At 44.5% G+C, this 21,028-nt stretch overlaps 1 protein-coding gene across 1 annotated transcript; it reads right to left on the reverse strand.

Moving 5' to 3' along the window:
• Positions 1 to 386: 386 nt before the first annotated feature.
• On the reverse strand, positions 387 to 20,872 carry antxr1d (ANTXR cell adhesion molecule 1d). The gene is made up of 18 exons (XM_079280877.1): positions 20,566 to 20,872; positions 16,024 to 16,095; positions 15,871 to 15,942; positions 15,546 to 15,627; positions 15,167 to 15,197; positions 15,019 to 15,092; positions 14,414 to 14,482; positions 14,241 to 14,321; positions 14,067 to 14,127; positions 9,829 to 9,927; positions 9,610 to 9,679; positions 6,715 to 6,793; positions 6,342 to 6,437; positions 6,223 to 6,261; positions 6,004 to 6,102; positions 5,749 to 5,913; positions 5,543 to 5,623; positions 387 to 1,544 (listed from the first exon to the last, which is right to left on the reverse strand). The coding sequence occupies exons 1-18, from the start codon at positions 20,718 to 20,720 to the stop codon at positions 1,242 to 1,244; spliced, it is 1,728 nt and encodes a 575-aa protein (XP_079137003.1). The 5' UTR covers positions 20,721 to 20,872; the 3' UTR covers positions 387 to 1,241.
• Positions 20,873 to 21,028: the final 156 nt, after the last annotated feature.

Consider the following 21,028-nt stretch of genomic DNA (forward strand, 5'->3'; position numbering starts at 1 on the left):
TGCAGGGCTACTGCACAAAAATGGGACAAAGAGTTCCATCCGAGCCCTGCTGTGTTCCAGAAATATGACTTTTAATAGACAAAAGCAATTAACAATCTTAGAATTTATTCATTTCACAAGCTTCATAAATGTCATGGGTAGATTATTAGTGTCATTAGTGCAATTAGTTTCATGAAAGTATTGCTTATATAGAGGAACCTCTATCACTAAATGTTGCATCCTGCAATATCCAATTAACTAATGTCATTCGGTGTCTGCAGCACTGACCCCGACGTCTTTAAGCTGATTCACAATATGACGGTGCAAAAAGAAGTCTTCTTGAACTATAAAACTATACCATTTAACACTTTTAATAACTATGAAAGACATCACTGCCAGACAGCACATAAAAAAACAAAAAACATTTTGTTTATTAAAGACCAACACAAACGGTTAATAAAGAAATAATACAAATGATCATTTCAGTCAGTAAATGCAGTACAATACAGATTTTCAATGCAGTCGTTCACTTGACGCTAATAAGACTACAAATACATCGGATGCCGTGCCGGAATGCTGCTTCATATCCCTCTTGATATTACCCTCCCTCAAAGATTTGAGAGCCCAGAAACCCACCTGACACTAAACAGAAAACAGATGCAGACAGGGCTTGTACTATAATAAATAAAATGTGGAGAACCTGCCCCGCAGTTGCAATGAAATCACTGAAAAATGAATTTGGTTAAAAGTAGTCTGATTTGTAGGAACCTACCGTGTACATTAACAAACCAAAACATAGCTGACATTGTTGCTCTCATCTTTCACTACATGCTGTATTTTTCACCACGTCCTTGCTCAACATTATTATTCTCTCACCAACCCAAAGTCAACTATTTACCAGCATCACTCAATCTAACTTTCAACAACACCTAAATCCTTTTTGTTGGATTTCCAAAAAGGATTGCACTTCCTCTGACCACTTAAGTCAACACAACATGTAATACTGTACATACACGTTTAATCGAGTTACTACATGTTTGTGGTTTTTATATTTGTTTGTTTTGATCTAAAAGCTGATTCTGATATCAGATGCATATCTTTTTGCTGTCCAGCAACAAAGCACAGAGCTCCTGGCCTCTAAGATTGTATGCCTCTCTGTTGTATTTGGGGTGAAAGTAGGACAAGGGTGTTTTTATTGAATGAGTTGATGTATCAGTTGTTTATTGGAGGCCCCTTCTTCTTCTTCTTCTTCTTCTTCTCCGTCAGAGCCTGGGTGGGGGTCGAGATGGCGGGGGTCCTGGGGGCCCCGGGGGTGCACGAGTTGGGGGTGGACCTGGAGGTGGTTGGACCACGGAAGGGGGTGTGCGGGAAGGTGGCGTGGTGCGGGGCCCTCTCGACGGAGGCTTCGTACGGGGGACAGAGTTGGAGACCAGAGGTCGCTGTTCGGCGGGCGGAGGAGAAGGAGGAGGAGGAGGCGGCAATGGAGAGTGATGTGTGCGAGGAGGAGCCTGGTTGTTTGGGGTGGACTCCCCATCTTTGACCCGTTGGAAACTAATACAGCGACCCTACGGACGCAGGCGGAAGAACGTTAAACCACAACTACACGTCATAATTTCAATGCAGAATACTAATTAAAATGCAGTGCATCTTTTGTGCAAAGTCAATGAGCTTCTAAGATCCACCAGTCAAAACGGTTTGTGTGAGTCTCTGCCCAGCTCGGCTGACAGAGGCATGTCTGTTTGAGGCCCCGGAGGGCTCACAGAGCTGCTTCTGTCTTCTGTCCACACCTGCACTACAATAGCTGTGATGCTAGCAAAGGCAGGCACTGAGCAAGTTATCACACAGACACACAGACACATGCTTTTGCAGACTGTAGAGTTCCCCATTCCCCTCCTCTTCTCTCGGAGCCTCTGCTGTGCCTCTCTTGATGCAGAACATAAAGTGGTTTATGTCTCTTATGTGCTTGACTTGTTGGAATGTAAAGGAGGGGTTTCAATATCCCCACAATAGTTAACAGAGGACCTTTAGCGTTTAACATAATTTACAAGTCGGGGAGAATGGAACGCTACTCTTATTGTTCTCATTGATGGTTTTCCTCTCTGTTCCCTGCATAGCATCCTTCTGTAGACACACAAACAGACACACACACACACACACACACACACACTCTTGTCTAGCTCAGTCAGTGTGTGAAGGATGGATGGTATAGGTCTCTGTGTCACCGACCCTTGGTGGTCTGATTATAACACCTTATTAAACAGAGAGGCCCTAAAGTCACACAGGGGCCAATAAGAGGACCTCAAGCAGCAGTAGCTTTGTGACTGAGAGGGCTATTGTTTGAGTCTGTGTGTGTGTGTGTGTGTATATGAGGGCCGCGTAATTGATTGGGGGCAGCCCGGTTGGGGGGTGACTGCTTCGGTCTTGTCGCCAGGCCGCGGTGAAAAGCCCAGTTTGTGAGCAGCAGAGCAGCAGCACATCACCAGAGAGAGCATATGGACACAATGAGAACAGAAGCTCATGAATATGAGTGTGTGTGTGTGTGTGTGTGTGTGTGTGTGTGTGTGTGTGTGTGTGTGTGTGTGTGTGTGTGACTAAGCATGCCTCCACCAGAAAATATGGCCTGAATGAAACCTCGGCCTCATGAATAACAGAAACAGGGAGAGAAAGGTGAAGGGGTTGGCTGCAAGAGAGCACCAGAAAAACACAAGATTGATGTTGCAGTGGAAAATTGGCTTTTTTTTCACTTTAAAGTAGATGATATCCATGAGTTGTGTGAGAGGTCATACATGTGCCACTTGTGATGGTCAGTCTCCCTGTGTGTCCCTTGGCTGTGATGTCTGTTGACAATTGTTTACTTCAAATCCCTCAAAAACACCTCCAGCATCCCTCCTCACACCACTTGGCTGTCTAGCCTCTGTTTCTCCTTCTGAGCCTCAAGACTTTACACTCCCCACAATAAAGACAGGAATCAGATATTGTGCGTCCGTTCACAGAGAACTTGATGCTCACACACATTTGTCACATTTATAGTAAAGAAGAACGCGAGGAAGACGAGAGAGCGAAAGACGGACATCTGACCTGACAGTCCTGACCGTCACCTGGCATGACATTACAGCGATGCACGTGTGCTCAAAAGAGCCAGCACACGTCATAGAGTTCATATGCTGCACTGAAGCACGGATAACTTACATAATAATGTCAGGATGACAACATCTGGAATGCAGAGACGGAGTGTAGTTCACGTGTGGTTTAGATTTTATCTGCTGAGGTGTTCAGTTCGTTCGATTCTGAGATGTCTTCCTCCATACCAACACAATCGAGGTCAATTACATTTGTAGTGCTCAATGTGTTTAACAAATCGAACAAATTCCACAGTAACTTTTTTTCCAGAATCAATAGGACAATCTGATGAAACCCCCCTGACCCAGGTTGGTTGTACTTTGTAGTCTACAGCCTATTGGTTGGGAATTTGGGCTGGAGATAAGGAAGTAAACCGTTTTCACTGGAAAAACTTTCAACAGAAGGAATTTTCATTTAAAAATGTCAGTTACATGAAAACTGAGCAACGTCTAAAAATGAAGTGATGTGGTTGAAAGCTCCAGAACAAGTGAGTGAATGGTCTTTGAGTTGATATTCTGTTGTCCTCAAAAACACAAACTAAATTCCATTAACCTCCACTGTAACACTAAAACTGTCTGCATGGCTGGATACCACTCGAGGTAAGTGATACAATTTTGTTTGCTTTTGTAGTTTGGGTGAATTGATCCAGTTCAAGTGAAGTGACTGGGCATAAAGGGGGGAAGAGGGTGAGGAAGGCGGGGGTGCGCTGCTGTGCTCATTTGTGCCGCCTGCGTGTGAGGGCGGAGGGATGGTGGCGGCCCCGCCGCTCTGGTCTGTGCTGTGTGACGGGCCCATCAGAGCCATCAGCTCTGGGGACAAAAGAAGGGAATCTCTTCTGTCACAATATGGCCCGTGGCCTTTCAACTCCCCATCTGTTTATGTGACGCTCAGTCGGGAGAGCTGACACACACGCTGCAGTGACACACACATGCACGCGCACACACACACACACACACGGTAGAGAGAGATCAAACGCATACGGGCAGTGTGGCAGAAACTGGCAGCCCCGCTGATGGCCGTTTGCAGAGGCAGTGAAGTAGGAGTAATGTGGGGAGAAAGCAGGGCGAGCTCCTCCTGAGCTGCTGGTTAACAATCTACATTGAGAAGTCTGATCAGCGCTAGTTATCACTGTGCTTTTTTACCACTTTGTTGGGCTATTTGTCATCCAGCTCTGCTGTTTGTCATCCAGCTGCTGTTTCTTGCTTTTGCAGAGATGTTTGACATAACTGCTGTGGGGAATCTAGATCTGCGCCTGTCTTTTTTCAACATTTCATCATTGTCGTCTTTCATGTGAGATGCGGCTATTAGCACAATTTCTAAACAACTATCTGCTTTGCAACAAAAGTGTTTTTTTTCTCCACCACATTGCTTTCTATGTGAGATAATGACTCGTGAAAGGAGTTGAGGGGGTCATTGTTGAACCAAAGCCCCACAGAAAGTGGCTGACAAAGACGAGAAGACTGAGAGGCCCTGACAGAGGAATTGTTCTGCGTAGAAAAAAAATCCAAGATGGAAAGAGGGGATAAAACCATTGATGGTGAACATTTTTACAGACTCCAGTAGACACACACACACACACACACACACACACTGTTGCATAGTAAAGATGAATCATGTCACTCAAAGAACAAATCAATACATTTTGTGCCCTCCGCCATGTGAGGCGACAATGAAACCATTTACAACGAAGCAGCTGTTTCACCATGACAACCAGTATGATGATGAAAACATGTCCGTCGGGTTATGGGATGCCATACACTGGGTCAAGGTTAGATAATAGGGGCCACTTTGCTCTCTCTTGTTCTGCCACAGACAGTGATGTCATGATTTAGGACTGTTCAGGAGCAGCAGTCGTGGCCAGTAAGATAGCACGTTCACATTTTCAGCTGAAATAAAACCTCGTATGACACAGTTTTTTTCCTACCGGTATTATCACTTGCAAGTAGAGATTGAGTGTGTAACATACTATTTGGAAACCTGATAAAACCCTGTCATTTTCTAGGAGTCTCAGGGAATCCTCACAGACAGTACTCCTTGTGCGTGAACAATGGCAGCTTTGTGAGAGAGAGAGCGGTATCAGTGGCTCATTGACTCGCTGTTTGTGTGTCAGTGTGCATGTAGAAAATCAGTACTGAGCTGCTGTGTTGAGAATTGTACATGTTGCTCAGTGACACGTGTTGTCTTTATGCAGTGTGACAGACAGAATGCAGATGCTCCATTGTCCACATACAGAGATGGAAAAACACATTCAAACCCTGTGTGCCATCCAAGTCATAAACAGCATTTAGGTGTTTTTTACCCTCAGAGCAATCCCCCAAAATTACACACAATTACCAAATTGTAGTTTTGTATCAGTCTTCGTGCCGGTTTGTGACGCGTACGATTTTCTAGTCATGTTTTAGGTGAAAAGAAAAACGTGACTGCAGTCGAGTGTGAGGCTCACCTCGTCTCCAGGATGTGGTCTCATCAGAGACACCTGGTCGTACCCTCTCCTGAACAAAGCCCACAGAGCATCTAGCTTCCCCTGGAGGACCGGGAAAGGAAAGAAATGAAGGCAAAAGGAAATAATTAAAGGCACATTTTCAAATAAAAACCACAACCTTAAATTTACATTAAAATGTTCACAAGTTAAGTGCATAAAAGACTAACCCTGATGGGGGAGTACCACCTCCTCTGCTGTTGGGGGCGGCGGCGTGGTTTTCGAGGCTTTGGCTCATACGGTTCAAATTCCTGCTCTGGCATTTTTACAACTGCATTTTTAGGTTTGTCCAGCTTCGCACCTTCCTCAGTGGACCCTTTCTCCCCCCATCGCACCTAGAAAAGCCTCGTTTATATTGATCTGCTTTTGAGCGTTGAAAGTGTGTGTGTCTGTGTGTGTGTGTGTGTGTGTGCACATGTGCATACCTCCATGCGTTTGATGCCACCCACTCCTCTACCTCCATAGTAGGACGCATCCACTGTGGGCCACCTCTTCTTGGGCATCCCGTCATCATCATCTGAGTCCTTAGAGTGAAAGTCAATTACATGACACATATCCTTCCAAACATACTACTATTAATGATTACCAGGAATACTATCATGTCAGTTACAACAGTTATGATGAGAGAATAAAACCAGCCTTACTGGCTCTGGAGGAGGAGGGGGTGGAGGTTGTTTGATCACCTGAAGATTGAAAAAGAAATGCCATGAGGGAACCAAAGATATAGTTAACAAATGGCTGATGATACCAATGTCAAACTTACCAAAGTGCAGCAGAGAGGCCAGAACCACCACATCAGCAGAAGAGCCAACAGCAGGAACACCACCAGCAGTGATACTAGCACGATGGTGCCGTCGAACTGCACACAAACACAGAATGACGGCATTCAGATTAAACCGGACTCAAAGACGATGGACGAGAGAAAGGCGAAAATGAAAAGCGAAAGTACTCACAGCCTCCTCTGATGACAGACACAACAGAGGAGACCTCAGAGAGGGAGGAGAGAAGAAGAGGACTGGAGAACCAAGAGAAAATAAGAAGGTTGAAAGAAAGTTTATTCAAATAAGGCAGCATGCCAGAAGGAAATTATCATCATGTGTGATAGTGCAGACTTTGTATACTCAGGATGTACTCACACACTCTGTAGTAGTGATGTGAACGGAGCTGGTGATGTAGGAGAGGCCCTCATTCATGCTCACCTGCAGGTAGATCACCCTGAAATAAGACAAACTGGTGACTGGTCTTATCGTCCAACGCAAAAAAATGCAACACACACCACACGCTTGTGTGCACATATGCTTGTGTGCACATATGCTTGTGTGCACATATGCATGTGTGCACACATTCGCTGTTTCGTTTCGGCCACTGTACAAGCTCGCCCTGAGGTGGCAAACACATTCCTCCATCTACTTTGTCCGTACTTGCTGCCTTATAAGCACACTAACATGCTGACATAAACACAAAGCCAGCGTCTTTAAAGAGGTTAGGGAGTTCTCCACCCACAGAAGGAATCTCTTCTGTTTGGATCAGACCCAGACCTCTAATGTGGAAACCACAGACAGCTAAATTACTTCTTATTCTCCAGTACTCAGTGCTGATATCTTCAGCGGTAACTGCACACAGATATGCAGGCCAAGGACAAGAAACAGGATGAAATATTTTGTTTTTTGGTTAGATAGATTGCGAGGTTGATGGAAGCAAAGATTGTACAGGATTCAGGTGTGAGCGGAATATCTAGTTGACAGGTTATTTATGAAGCAAAACAAAAACAAGACATGTAAGCCAAACAGATGTGTGAGGGTGGAAACCTAGGCCGCTGGATTATAGCTATAGGTTTGGAAAAGAATGGAGAAAGGCTTCTTGTGCTGTTCTTATGGTGTGTGTGTGTGTGGGGGGGGGGGGGGGGGAGACAAGGGGGGCATTGAGCTCTGGGTTTAGCTTTGAGGAGGGGGCGACAAGGGAGAGGTCACTGCTGGGGTTTGGGGGGGGGGTTTAGAGGAGAGGAAACAGAATGGGGGATGGTAGGAGCAGGGCCTTTCCTGTTCTGCATCCCTTCAGCACTGTCCCTCCCTTCTGAGACCCCCTCTTCACTTCCTCACCCTCTCCTGTGTCCTCTCCATACCGCTGCAGCTCGTCTCATAACTCATGTTGACACTGACTTCAGAGAAGGAAATTGCCGGTGCAGGTGCCACTCTTCTTTTCTTCTACTTCTTCCCTCCTTTCTCTGCCCCCCCCCCCCCCTCCCCAGTATATGGTCAGCCCTCCTCTCAGGCAGGCAGGGGACACGGTGCTATCAGCTCCTCTCTGACAGATAGATCTCAGCCCCTATCAATCATCAATCTGCCCAATATATATGTCTTTGCCCTATGTGTGTAGGAGGGGGAGCCGCATCCGGAAGGTTCCCAGTCAACACAGATTTGTGTGACGGCAGCGTCAATGACTTCATTATACGCGACAAGGCTTGGGTGGAACAGGAGGTGAGTGAGGGTCTTTGGGGTTTGGGTGAAGAGGTGATGCTGGGAGCTGGAGTCCCTCAGACCTCATGTATAGACTTTACAACCGCCAAACAGGAAGCAGTTCACCTATAATGTGATCCGACATCTTAGATGGGACATCTAATGATTGTGTACATCATTGATTAAGTCTGGTCAATGAAATGGCAGAAACAAGTGAAACGTTTGCTTTGTAATCTGTATTAGGAGGCGATCCCTACACTGTTGGTCAAATCTGTCCATTTCCTGATGTGTGGGTGGGTTCATCTTTTTTTCTAGGTACACAAATCATATTATATATATATATATATACAGTATATATAAAAATGATGAAGCAATGACATTTAGGACAGACATGGATGTAAACTGCAACTTACGAATAATGAAAACACCTGTCCAGCCTGCACAGCGGCATGCTTGCTTCAATTCATATTTCCATGTTCCACCGCAGCCCAGAACTCATAAACCAGCTGTTGGCCTCCTCTCTGGGCCCGTCAGCCATTCACAGCTGACTTCCTCTTTAGAAGCACTCAGGGTGTTAAAGCAGTGCCGTCTCTGCTCTGATGGGCTTCTGTTACATGGAAGCATAATTCCTTCAGGCTCTATTGCATTGTTTAATGATGCTCCCTGTTCTGCTCTGCTCTTAGCAGTAGCAGCCCAACTGGCAACGACTACTGCTGAATTGTGAATTCGGTGATTTGTTGCCGTCTTTTCGTCAATGCCCCAATGTCTGAGTTAAACTAAAAATGATATGCGTCCGTTATAACGTGGGAATAAAATAATACTGTAAATATTCCTGCCGCCACAGCGTGAAAACAAAATCTCTTCGTTCCACATCTCTGAACAGCAGTTAACCATCAAAGCAGTACTTTTCACTGGCAGACAAGACAAGCTCAAAACATGCTTGAAATCTGAGTGACAGCAACAAGACAGATGATGACTGGGAGGTGTCTGAGGCCGCAGGCCAGAGTGTATAATTATGCACTGGACTGCAGGCAGCGGGGACGGGAAGGCTGCCGGGCCTCCGTCCTCTCCGAGTTCAGCCCACAGCATCGCTCTGTCTGCCCTGCAAGGAACTTATGCTCTTCACCACCAGGAGCAAAGCCGGAAGCCCTCTGAGGAAACTTTACACTGCCCCACCGACTCCACTCACACTTTCGCTCTCCCAAAGTGTCAGACAGAGATTGGGATACATCACACAACACGTCAACACACAAACACATACACACACAGACACAGTAGGTCCTCTCCAGCAGGCTCTCATTAAGTTGTGTTCCTGGGCTCTACTCCTGTTGTCCCCTTGTGATTGGTGTCTGGCTTCGTTAGCTGTGACAAACACTGATTGATCACAGACACTCAATGACTTTGGCCCTAATTTGTTCAAGGACGGCAGTCTTCTGGTTTAGACACCAAACTTGTGTGCAGCTGGCAAATATCTGGGCTCAGAGTGTTACAGCTGAACATGGAGAGTTTGGCAACTGGAGTGATGACTGAGAAAGCGTGTTGGGTTGAAAAGGCAGTTAGAGCCGCGCAGCTTACCTCCCAACCTCCTCTACGACAGGAGCAGGGCAGAGCAGGAAGGTATCTTCTATTCCCGCTGGTCTCTCGTCTGCATAGGAAGAAATAACACCACATTTTAAGTCTGAGAAATTTAAACACGGTTCCCACATTCTTCCTAAATGCACAAGCCAAACCAGGACTCCCATGATGCATCAGTGAGTTAGCTTGCGTGTGCATGTGTATGTTTGCAGAACTTACCCACAGTGAGCGTATCATTTAGTTTAAAGCTGCAGAGGACCTGGTCAATGTTTCTGGCATGGAGAAACCCATTGCCTCTCACCACCACCTGGAAACTCTCTTGAGACAAAAACAACGAGTGCAGGCACCATCAGAATCGGTTCGCTATATGCACACTCCAGCATGACAATGATAGGATACATATTCTCAGCTGTATGTGAGAGACGCATAAGATCAAAATCGGCTTTCTATTTTAGTTTGAAGTGGAAGAAAATACCCTTCTGTTGAATGCTGGCAGCCATTCTCTCTCTCTGACGTGCTGAACTTAAGCAGGAGAAACTTGTGCATGCCTCATTACTGCTTGTTTATATCTGTGTGCTTATGCGTGTATGTGTGGAAAGGCCATAATAAGCTCCAATGGTGCTAATGCTAAAAGTGCTGCTCTTCACAAATATGTGCTGTGCAGTAGCCAGAAGGTGTGTTCGTATGTGTGTGTGTGTGTGTGTGATGTTGACCTTTAGTTTCCTCCAGGCACTGTTAAAGCGCACTGACAGAGGCTTGCCAGCATATGCTGGAGTGTCTATGTGGCTGCTACCCAGCATATGTTAGAGAGCGGGAAAAAAACACTTGCTTAAAAACATGCCTGCAGGCTGACAACAGCACAGCACTGTCAAAGTAGGTCTGACCTTAACTATGGCAGCTTAAACACATGTCTGAATGCATCGGTTTGTAACGTGGTGTACATCCTGTACGTGTGCACTGCCTTTGCGTTTTGTAAGTGTCTGCATTTCTTCAGTGTGTGCATGCATGAATGAGTGCAGGCATGTGTTTGAACGTGCATATGTGTGTGTGTGTGTGGTCTCTGTCTGTGCAGTGAGCTTTCCTCTAGCATTATCCTGGTTAATAGAAGTGAACATTTGCCACGCCTTTAACATTTAAAGCTCCAGCGTGAAGATCACAGAGTGTGGGTGTATACATGACAGCATTTTCCTCAAAGGTCAGACAGGCTGAAGAGCCATAAATACAGATACACCATCATAGGCAGAGTGGAGGAAACAAACACCACTTTACATTTGCCTACACATCTCGACATATTTACAGATGTTGTGACATTTGTTTAAGAGGGCAAATTTGTCGGAAATCCAGGAGAAAAAGGGATGAAGTACAAGACAAGGGATAAGTTGTATATATTTCATACTGTATATGATATACAGTAGGTATTGAGATAATAAATATGACTAGACATTGCATTGGTTACTATGACTAGACAGTGCAGTTATCCAGCCTCAGAAAGATAAAACCATCTTTAACTCAAATTTCTAATATCCTGGAACACAGCCAACCTCAAACAACTGCGTCCATCTGCATGTGTGTGTGTGCTTATTTACAGATGTTCAATGACATGCAACTTGTCAGTGCTGCTTATGTCCTTTCCTCAGCTAGCCTCAGATTATACATGTGTATTCACACACAAACACAACCCAATTAACCCTGCATCTCATCACATTATATATCATTTACTGTTCACTCTGTCTTCTCCCTCCTCCTGTCCTGATTCTACTGTAAAACATAATAGCAATACATTACAACCATATAAAATACTATTATACAACTTTGTGTATCATCATTTTATAATTTTCATATTAACTGATGGTTTATGTGGTTTGTAGTTTGCAGCCACAACAATGTGCAACTTAATTGGGGGTCTTAACACTAATTATTCCTAATGCTCAGTGCCGTGGCTGCTTTAGCAGTCGTGCCCCTTTCACACAATGTTACCATCAAACAGCATGAGCTGCACTGTGACAGGGCGTATGTGCGCGCACACACACACACACACACACACACACACACACACACACACACACACACACACACACACACTTGCACACACACAAAAAGCACATAACTATGGTAGATGGCAGATATTACTCCAATGAAATCTAATTAAGAGAATCTAATTCTCCTACTCCTTTAAAAATAGAAAATAAAATAGAAAATTGCTGACTAGCTTTGCTTTATTCATCAGCAATTAAGTAGCGCATTGCATTATAACTACATGTAACAGTTCAACATCTAGCATCTTATTCATTCAAATATTAAATACTGAGTCATGAGGAATATTTCCAAACCAAAATGTTTGCTAAAAATAAACATTTTTAAATACACTGTATCGCTGTTTTATCCAATCTTTCATAAATTATTGACGGGTAGGAAATGAAAAAGTCTCAATTTGAATATCCTCTATACACAACCTGACACACACACACACACACACACACACACACACACACACACACACACACACACACACACACCGGGGCTTGATGGGCTAAAAGGTCAGTGCTGTCAGACACATGGTGGGCAGGGACTGGTGGTGCCCTGCTGACATGTACAACACATATGCTTCTGCCCTCTCGTCTGCTTTCTGCCTGCCTCTGTGGCCACATGTCCATTTACATCTACACCTGAGCGTTTGACAAGTATTTCATTTGTACGAATGTGTGCCTGTGTGTGACTATACACATCTGAATGCACGTGTGTCTCGCGTGCGTGGAGAAAAACGGGCTACGGCTTGTCCGAACAGCGGCACTTCAATCACATTAGTTCGACAGGACAGTGAAGGGCAGGGAGGGGCAAAGGAGGACGGAACAACGGGGAGGAAAGGGTCAGACATTAATGAAAGCAGCAATCTCTGCTGTCATGTTAGATCTAAGGCCCAACTCTCACTGTCCTATGTGTGTGTGTGTGTGTGTGTGTGTGAGGGGAATCAGTCCTGTCATGTCTGATAGTGTGGCCCAACGTTCACTGTCCAGTCTGATGGCCTGTTTGCAGGCAGCTCGGTCTGGTCACTTCACATCAATGTGAGGGGCATGTGTGTACATGTGCTTGAATGTGTGTGTGTGTGTGTGTGTGTGTGTGTGTGTGTGCTGTCTAAAGAACATCTTAACATGTGTGTGTTGGTGTAAGCATGTATGGTATGTGACTACATGCAAGCAGAGAGGAAGACAGAGAGAGAGACTGTCACAATACCTATGTAATATGTCAGTATGTAAGTGCATGTAAGCGCATTAGAATGGATGGATGGGGGAAGATGGTTGTATTCAAACCTCTCGGGAATCTTGACGACAGTCTTGCAGTTCAAAATAAAAGGAAACTCTTGTTAAATCGTGACAAGTGCTCGACAATAACATTATATGACTTTATACTGAAATAATAAGCTTTGAGTAAGGAACAAAAGAGCCTCTTATTGCTCCACAGGACAATTTAAAGCCAACCATGAGCATATGATAGAAGCATTGCAAGTCTAACATAAGAGTTGTATGTTATTTACACACATGTTACAACAAAGGCAGCACACGATAAGCACGTATTCAGTCAACTACAGTCTTTGCCCTTCATTCATTAGGCCAGAATCAGACCTTGGTTAAAGCGTGTCCTTGGTTTCTTAGTTCACTGACCATTAGGCTGCTCATCAATCGAATAATAAATGAGGCTGTTGGAGGATATTTGGGCACAGGTCGAGTGACACACTCAGACCAGAGAATGTAATTATCACATGACGTGACAACTGTGATTCTTTATTTTTCCATCCTCATTTTTGTCCTTTAAAAGCTACATTTTTATTGCTCTAAAAATCCCCTGCCCTCCCCTCCTCTCCTCTCCCTATCCTTTCCCATCCTTCCCATCCCATAATGAAGGAGGCTAATCTCCGTTGGTTGTCCTGGTAGCACTGCTGCAAATGCACTCACTTAAGTGAGTCCTAATAAGGTCATGTCAAAGCTCATCCATCCTGCTGACGACACATCACGGCTCTCTCTCGTCTCTCTTTAGTTGTTATCCCGTTTCTTACCTCCTGACACTGCTGTCCAGAAGCACAAGAGCTGGACACGGACGAAGAGGTGAGAAGGAGGACAGGGTTGAAACAGCCATTTAACAGATACGATGTGGCAAACTAGGCCAGCGAAGCAGCCATGCTTAAAGATTCACGGCTAATTCCTCTGACCAACACCCCCCCCCCCCCCCCCCCCCCTCTTTGTTGCACACATGCTGTGCTGAAGCGGCTATGCTAATTTCCCCCGGCCGTGAATGACAATACGCTCTCTGTCACTCCGCGGTCACAAGCGTCCATGCGATTTCTCAACCTCATGTTCCACTCCAGAGGCTTTGGCTGGCTGTCATCTGACACAATCGCACACCGTGACTGCCCAGTGTCTGAACAAGAAGGGGAGACCCGTGCACCTCATCACACCTCTTACCTCCTGCACACACACTGGACGGCTCTGCCGCTAGAATTTCAATGCAGGACTTCTTGATGATCTGAGTGATCAGACAAAAGGAAAAAACACACGTCTCAAGACAATTTAATAACTGAATATCATTGTGTGTGGATGAGCGTGAATCTGTTTACATGTGGCATGTACATGTCTTACCGAGTCAATGATTCCCCTCAGGGCTTGGAAGCCTCCCCACACAGGAAACACGTGTTCCACAGTGTCTGCAATAGTTGCAAGCTAGAAGAACATGCAGACACAGAAAGAATTGTATTTGCTCTTTTTTTGTTTATGCATATGCAACATCTTCAATATCCTTCTGTGGATCCTACCTGGGTCTGGTTGAATTCTTTGACCCCCACGCAGTAAACAATGGCTCCCATAGACCTGGCCCTCTGAGCCTGCAAAACAGAACAAATAAACCAAAATTCAGTGACCTTTAAAGAGACTCTGGTCGGCTTACGGAGCCAAATAAATCTCCCAAAAAACACAAACTTTCTCTTTTTACACAGTAGACATTTTAGACAGGAGCTAGACAACATGACATTACCTCGGATGAAGCATATATTGAAGCATATATTTGTTAAACAACCATCTAACGATGAAACCTTTACCAAATGTCCCAGGAGAAAGAAATCACAGGAAATAGTGAGCGTTTGCATCTTATCAGCGTGGTTATGTGAGTTATTAGCGGCCAAGTCATTTGCATCCACTTTGCAAGCACATCAATCAAAACAACACTGTGAAATTACTTAATATGTCATATATATGAAAATCCCTAAAATGAACAGCAATAACATCTTGAACCTAACAAACAACAAAAGTTGCGACCTACAGTAACAAGCCCCAGCCCTGTGGCAGTTTGCAAGTGAGTACAAGCTTAAAATCTTTTCATCAAGTGTCTACCTCCTAATACCACCTGCCGAACTCATCTTACCTCTCGCTGAGCTGTGTCAAACTGCCACTCATTCAGTTCCCCGTCCGTCAGAGCAATGATGACGCTGGCGGTCCCTGCAGAACACAAAACCTTCATGTTCTCTGAAACAACGCACGAAATGTCATGAAGCATAATGGAGAGAACTTACCCTGCTTCTCTTGATAGATCTGCTGATTAGCCTGCAGTTGCAAAGAAACAAGTACAGTTTCAGACAATTACAATAGCCATCTTGGACGTGGACGCCATCTGAATTAAAAATGACAACTAGACAATGTGGAAGTGTGGAATCACGCTTCATTTTTGCAACGACTCGCTTAAATATCAATACTAAAAGCTCAGCAGTTTCAAGAAGCAGCAAGTAATTTATGATCTGAGCCACTCCTTATACTAATGTCATACCAGCCCTGGTTCCACTTCATTAATCCTCAGTGGATATTTTCCAGAATAGAATCTTATAGTGATGACTAAAGCTGGTGTGATTTAGGGTGGCTTTGCCAATGTTTTGGGTCTTAAAGCCTGATTCTTACCATCTCCAGGCCTAAGTTCATAAATGTGTCTCCTCCAGGGATAACCCTTCTCAGAGCTGTTAAGCCTCCAGTGATGGCCTCCCTGTGGGGTAAACAAACACATTTCCTGATAAAATTCACTGGAAGAAAGCTGCTTTAAGGGAAAGAGGTATTTTCACAATACAGGAGTTAGAAAGGGAAACGCTAGAGATGGTTTGAGTTGGTTGAAAACCAAAGATAAACACAACAAGAGAGGAGATGTCTAATACTAGTTTAGTTTAGGGAGGGAAAGATCCAGACAGAAGAAACAGTGAGATCTCAGGTGTTGTTCAGGTGTTGGTCCTACCTGTTCTCCGTCAGTTTCAGGATGATGTTTCCGTGTGTGGAGAAGACAATGAAGGACATTCGCAGCATGGGGCTGCAAACACACAGTTGTTTTAAATTAACGCGGCGATAACAGAAAAATTCCAAACTCATGAATGACTTATCCTGCTTGTACCTGATAAACTTCTCTGCCAACTGCTCAACAAATGAGTAAATCTCTATCCAGTGATTCTTCACACTGCCCGATCTGAAAAACAAAAAGAACAAAGCCCTATAAGGAAGGAGAATGTGGCGTTGCCCTGGATGGCTAATTATTATCAGCCACAGCCAAAACAGTTATATTGAATGAAATGCAGGATGGCCGGCTCGAACAGCAAGTTTGAACTTATTCATATAAAATTCTAAATGTTTTTTGTCTGATAATTTAAAAACAAAGTTGACTGTTTGGAACTACAGCAGTTTTTACTGGTGGTCCACCCACTGTGGTCCAGCCTTTCGGATGAATTGCTGTGACATTTGGTACAGACATGCATGGTCTCCAGAGGATGAAGCCTCCTGAATTTGAAGTCTCCTGACTTTTGATCTCTTTCCAAAATGAGGTGAATGTTTGTCATTTTTGATTATGATGTTTCCTCAACTTTTGGATTGCCATGGAATTTGGTACAGACGTTCATGGTTCTCACTGTAATAACTTTGAGGACCGAGGACCATCATCGGGTCAATGTACTGATTTGTCCAAATATTTGGTTTATGACCAACAGCTCCGAAACTAATGGCAATCTTCACCTATACTTAAGTATTCAGCGCTAACTAGCTAGTATTAGGGCTAACGCGCTGAGATAGTGACCATGGTGGACATAATGCATGGTGGTGGTAGCAGTTAGCATAATTCCAATCACTGCTCTGTGTAGTGCAGTCCAGGATGTAGACTTGTTTATGTTGAAATAGCCCAACCAAGATAAAACCCTATAAGTACCCACCTTAACTTCAGACAACTGAAGCCAAACCTAAAAAAAGAGATGTGCAATTCATAAAACTACAAACCCATATGTGAACATAGGGCCATCACTTTCCGAAAGCCTGCGATTCAAAGGTCATGTAGGTTTTGTAGGACACCTAGTGATATGTACAAACTGGATTTAATGGCCATGACATCTTTCAGGAACAACCACAACAGTTTATCTGCTCCACATTCGAGGACATTCCTCTGGCCACTCAGTCACATTCCATTAGTTTGGACTGTAACCTGTGAGCGGTGAGAGCTGCTGGTTAGCCTGCTACATGCTGCTGCTGTGTACATGACAGTGTCCTTAATGAAGCCCAGTCCCAGGGGGCTGCTAATGGGGGCTAATTGCTGCTGGGCCAGAGGGTTGAGGTTAGACAGGGACAGATGTAGCAGGCTGCCTCTAGCAGGGACCATGTAGCAGGCAGCTGGCCTGTGTGTCCGTGTGTGTAAATAGTATCTCTGTGTTTATGTGTGTGTGTGTGTGTGTGTGTGTGTGTGTGTGTGTGTGACTGTGAGGGGGAACAGATGGTCCCAGTGAGCACAGGCAGTTTGACAACAGGTTGGCGGTCTACAGAGTGAAAAGCCTGCAACATGAACAACAGAGGGATGCAGAAGTAACACTCAGTAGGGGTAAATGTGTGTGTGTGTGTGTGTGTGTGTGTGTGTGTGTGTCAGGCTGTATATGGTGAGTGTCTATTGAAGAATGCAACTTCAAACAGCCAAAGAAAGGGCTATGTGTGTGTGTAACAGGGTCATAAAGTGAAATATAAAGGGAGCTACAGAGAATAAAGAGTGACAGTCTGAGCTGGTTAGACTCACGATGGCTCTTTTGTTCCTCCTATTTAACCAGTCGCTTCCTGCTCCACTTATCCTTTTTCCTGGAAGGGAGGGCATGACAACAGCCCTGATCCAGGAGGAGTCTCTTTTATCTTGTCTAAATCTCAGTTTATTGATACACATACACAACCGAGGCTCAGTTTAAATCCAGTGTGCAGGACAGAAAGTGTCTGTCAGCTAAAGTTAAACATTTTTTAAGTATTCTTTTCGTCAATCAGAGTGAAGTGAGGGGCTATATGTGAATACATGACTGAGGCGGGGGTTGACCTTAATAGCATAATTAGTCCAATGTGCGGAAATAATTGGTTAATTAATTGCAATTTGGAGATGTTGCCCTGTGCATTTTTCATTATTTTCTGACATTTTTTTGGAATGAAATGATATTCAATTAATCAGAAAAGAATAATTGAGAGATTTCACTTACCAACAATCCCCCCAGACACCGTATGAGGGAGTTTAATTGCTTTTTAAAAGTGCATTGAGAAAGTTCATCCTTAGTAAATGTACGATGAATTCAAAGAATTCTGCATTACTATTAGAGCAGGATCTCCTTTTGTCTGCAAGTACTTGGATCAGTGAAAATAAATCTCTGTTCAGAACCCAGCCATAAAACACAACACCTATTATTCTATTTGCGGGCAACCAGAAAGAGAGGAAAAATGCAGCCTGGTAGTTGGTGTGGGTCAGACGTGGAGTGTAGGAATGTTTGCTAATGTTTTTTTCGGTGTGCTGAGATGCGTCCAGCGGAGCACGCACACATTCTCCACACCAGCATGCCGCATAACCTTCTGGACAGTGAAGCGGTGAAGATCAGTGTAGACACGTAGAAGCATCCGTAATGCATGATTTCTCTGCGTTCTCTATCACTGAAGATTAGATGAGGTCACTGTGTGGCATTTAAGATCTGAAAAGCAGCCAACAAGCTTCCTGGAGGCTTGCTGAAGCATGCAGGTCCAGACAGTCAGACAGACGGAGTCGTACCAGAGGCTTGGCCATGCGTGATGTGCCATGCTCCCCGGGCTCCTCAGAAACTTTTTGAAGCAAAGGGTAAAGACTGAAGAGGGTCTGACGGATGTTTTGCAGTGGACATCCGAAAGATCATCTGATTTGTCATATAAGTAAAATGTCATGTCAACGTGTCCAGTTAGGTGGTGCACATAGGTTTTTTTAAACCATTCCATCTCCATATTCCCAAATGTTGTACACAGACACCGGTGTTTAAAAGCTTCACCGCTAAATCACTGCTCGTCATTCTTGATATCATAACCTGTATTCTTCTAGACAAATAGGGCAACATATTCAGCCATACCTTGTTTGTTTGTTATCATCCTATCTCTCTCTCTCTCTCTCTCTCTCTCTCTCTCTCTCTCTCTCTCTCTCTCTCTCTCTCTCTCTCTCTCTCTCTCTCTGTCTCTCTCTCTCTCTCTCTCTCTCTCTCTCTCTCTCTCTCTCTCTGCCCACAGCATGTTTTGACATGTCTGGTTGTTGTGTTCATAAGCTTGATGGCACCTTGCAACTCGAGCCAAGAGACGAAAAAAAAGTCAGTTGTGTCTGAGCAGCTATAGCAGCGCAGTCTGAAACTGCAGAGAGATCACATGTACTGGAATAGTCAGGCTTACACAGACCAAAAAGGTGGCAAAAACATCCTCCCTGACCATGAAGCTTGAAATGGGATATTTAGTTCCATGTGTTAACATGTTCAAAATTACATAAAGATAGTCAAAGACTGATCTGGGGTCCACCTAGAACAGGGTCATGGGTGTCTCGGTGGACTCTAGAGTTCGAGAAGTAAGTAATGGCAAGGTCTCTGATTCAAATCAGGCTGGGGATCTTTTTCTTCATCTCTCTCTCAATCCTCATTTCCTGTCAGCCCTCTATATTGACTTCTATCAAATGAAGACAAACAAGCCAACAAATACTTGAAAAAAACGAATTAAGAGTATTACGTTTCACTTTCATATACAGCATATTTTATGAGGTACACTTTAAAAAGGGGTTCAAATTGTAATTGTAAAATAGATATGAGATGTTCTGTGAAATAAAAAAGCTGGTTAAAAAGACAAAGCAAAGCTGGAGGATACACACTATCCAGAGGGATGTATCATAACTTGGCAAGCCAGATGTTGTTCTTACAGATGAAGCAACAGTAAATAACGTACTAAGGTATGAACTTCATAGTTACAACCTTCAAAACATGTCCTAAAAGGTGGTGCCAACATACATGTTTTTGTTCCATGGAAACATCAACCTGATCATATTTAAGAACTCTTAACTCCCTGCAGAAAAACAACAAAGAATGGATCCTGCCCCCGGTCACTGAATGGCCGGTTCAGGATACAGCAGAGAAGAATAGTTAAAGGATCACCAGGCCACATAGCACCGCTGCTGCAGCTGTGTCCGCAGGCGTCATCAGCCTGAAACTCTATCCATCCTGCTCGCCCTGCCCACATCCCGTGAGTAGAAGCTCAATCTGTGTGCCTCTCCACTTTGAACCGGACTAAAAGAAAAGAAAAGCATGCCCCAACGTCCAAAATAGTCTTCCTACCTCAAATACAATGCCGTGTATATGTACGAGAAGACAAACAACGAGGGTTGAAATGGTTTTGGACGTGCCCTCCGTGTAATAGTCATTCCACGAAACAAGAAACCGTATTATCTTATTTAAGACGCATTGTGTGATACAAAAAGCCAATTGATAAAAGCACGACTACCGAATGTACACGCGCAAACTTGTAGTTTGCTTTTCTTTAGCACAGTTACAACAACAGCCGGAATCTGGCTGACGCGCTCCGCGTTTCCAAACAACTGGGTGGTTGCATGGCAATGCGCAGCGATGAGAAAGTAACAAAGCCGTAAATAATATCGGACACTCACTTGTCCAGGACAAAATAGAGGTCGAAGGCGCCTTGACAGGACCTCTCCTCCTCCTCCTGTTGCTCTCCCTGTAGCTCTCCTTTCACCGACACATCGAGGAGGAAAATTCCCAGCAAAGCCAAGGCGAGGAACACGCGAGTCTGTGTCCTCGCCATCTTTCCCGGTTTCTGTTGACTGCCCCAACACTGTGACAACTAAAGATCTTCACATTTTCTCTCAATCGTCTGTTTCTGGATCGACTGCGCGCGTGTATAACGCGATATTTCCCGGTGTTTCGTCCCGTTACGCTGAGTGCATTCAGACTACAGGAGCCTTGTTCACTTTAAGCCGGGCTCTCCAAGTCTTCCGTTTCAGCTGAGAAAAAAAAAATGCACTGAAGCAGGCAGCATGAAGGAGAGGAGCGACACCCGAGGAGAGATACAAAACTCCACTTTTACACAGAGAAGAAAGAGTGAGATATCTG

Source organism: Melanostigma gelatinosum (assembly GCF_949748355.1).
Source record: "Melanostigma gelatinosum genome assembly, chromosome: 12".
NCBI classification, from domain to species: Eukaryota; Metazoa; Chordata; class Actinopteri; order Perciformes; family Zoarcidae; genus Melanostigma; species Melanostigma gelatinosum.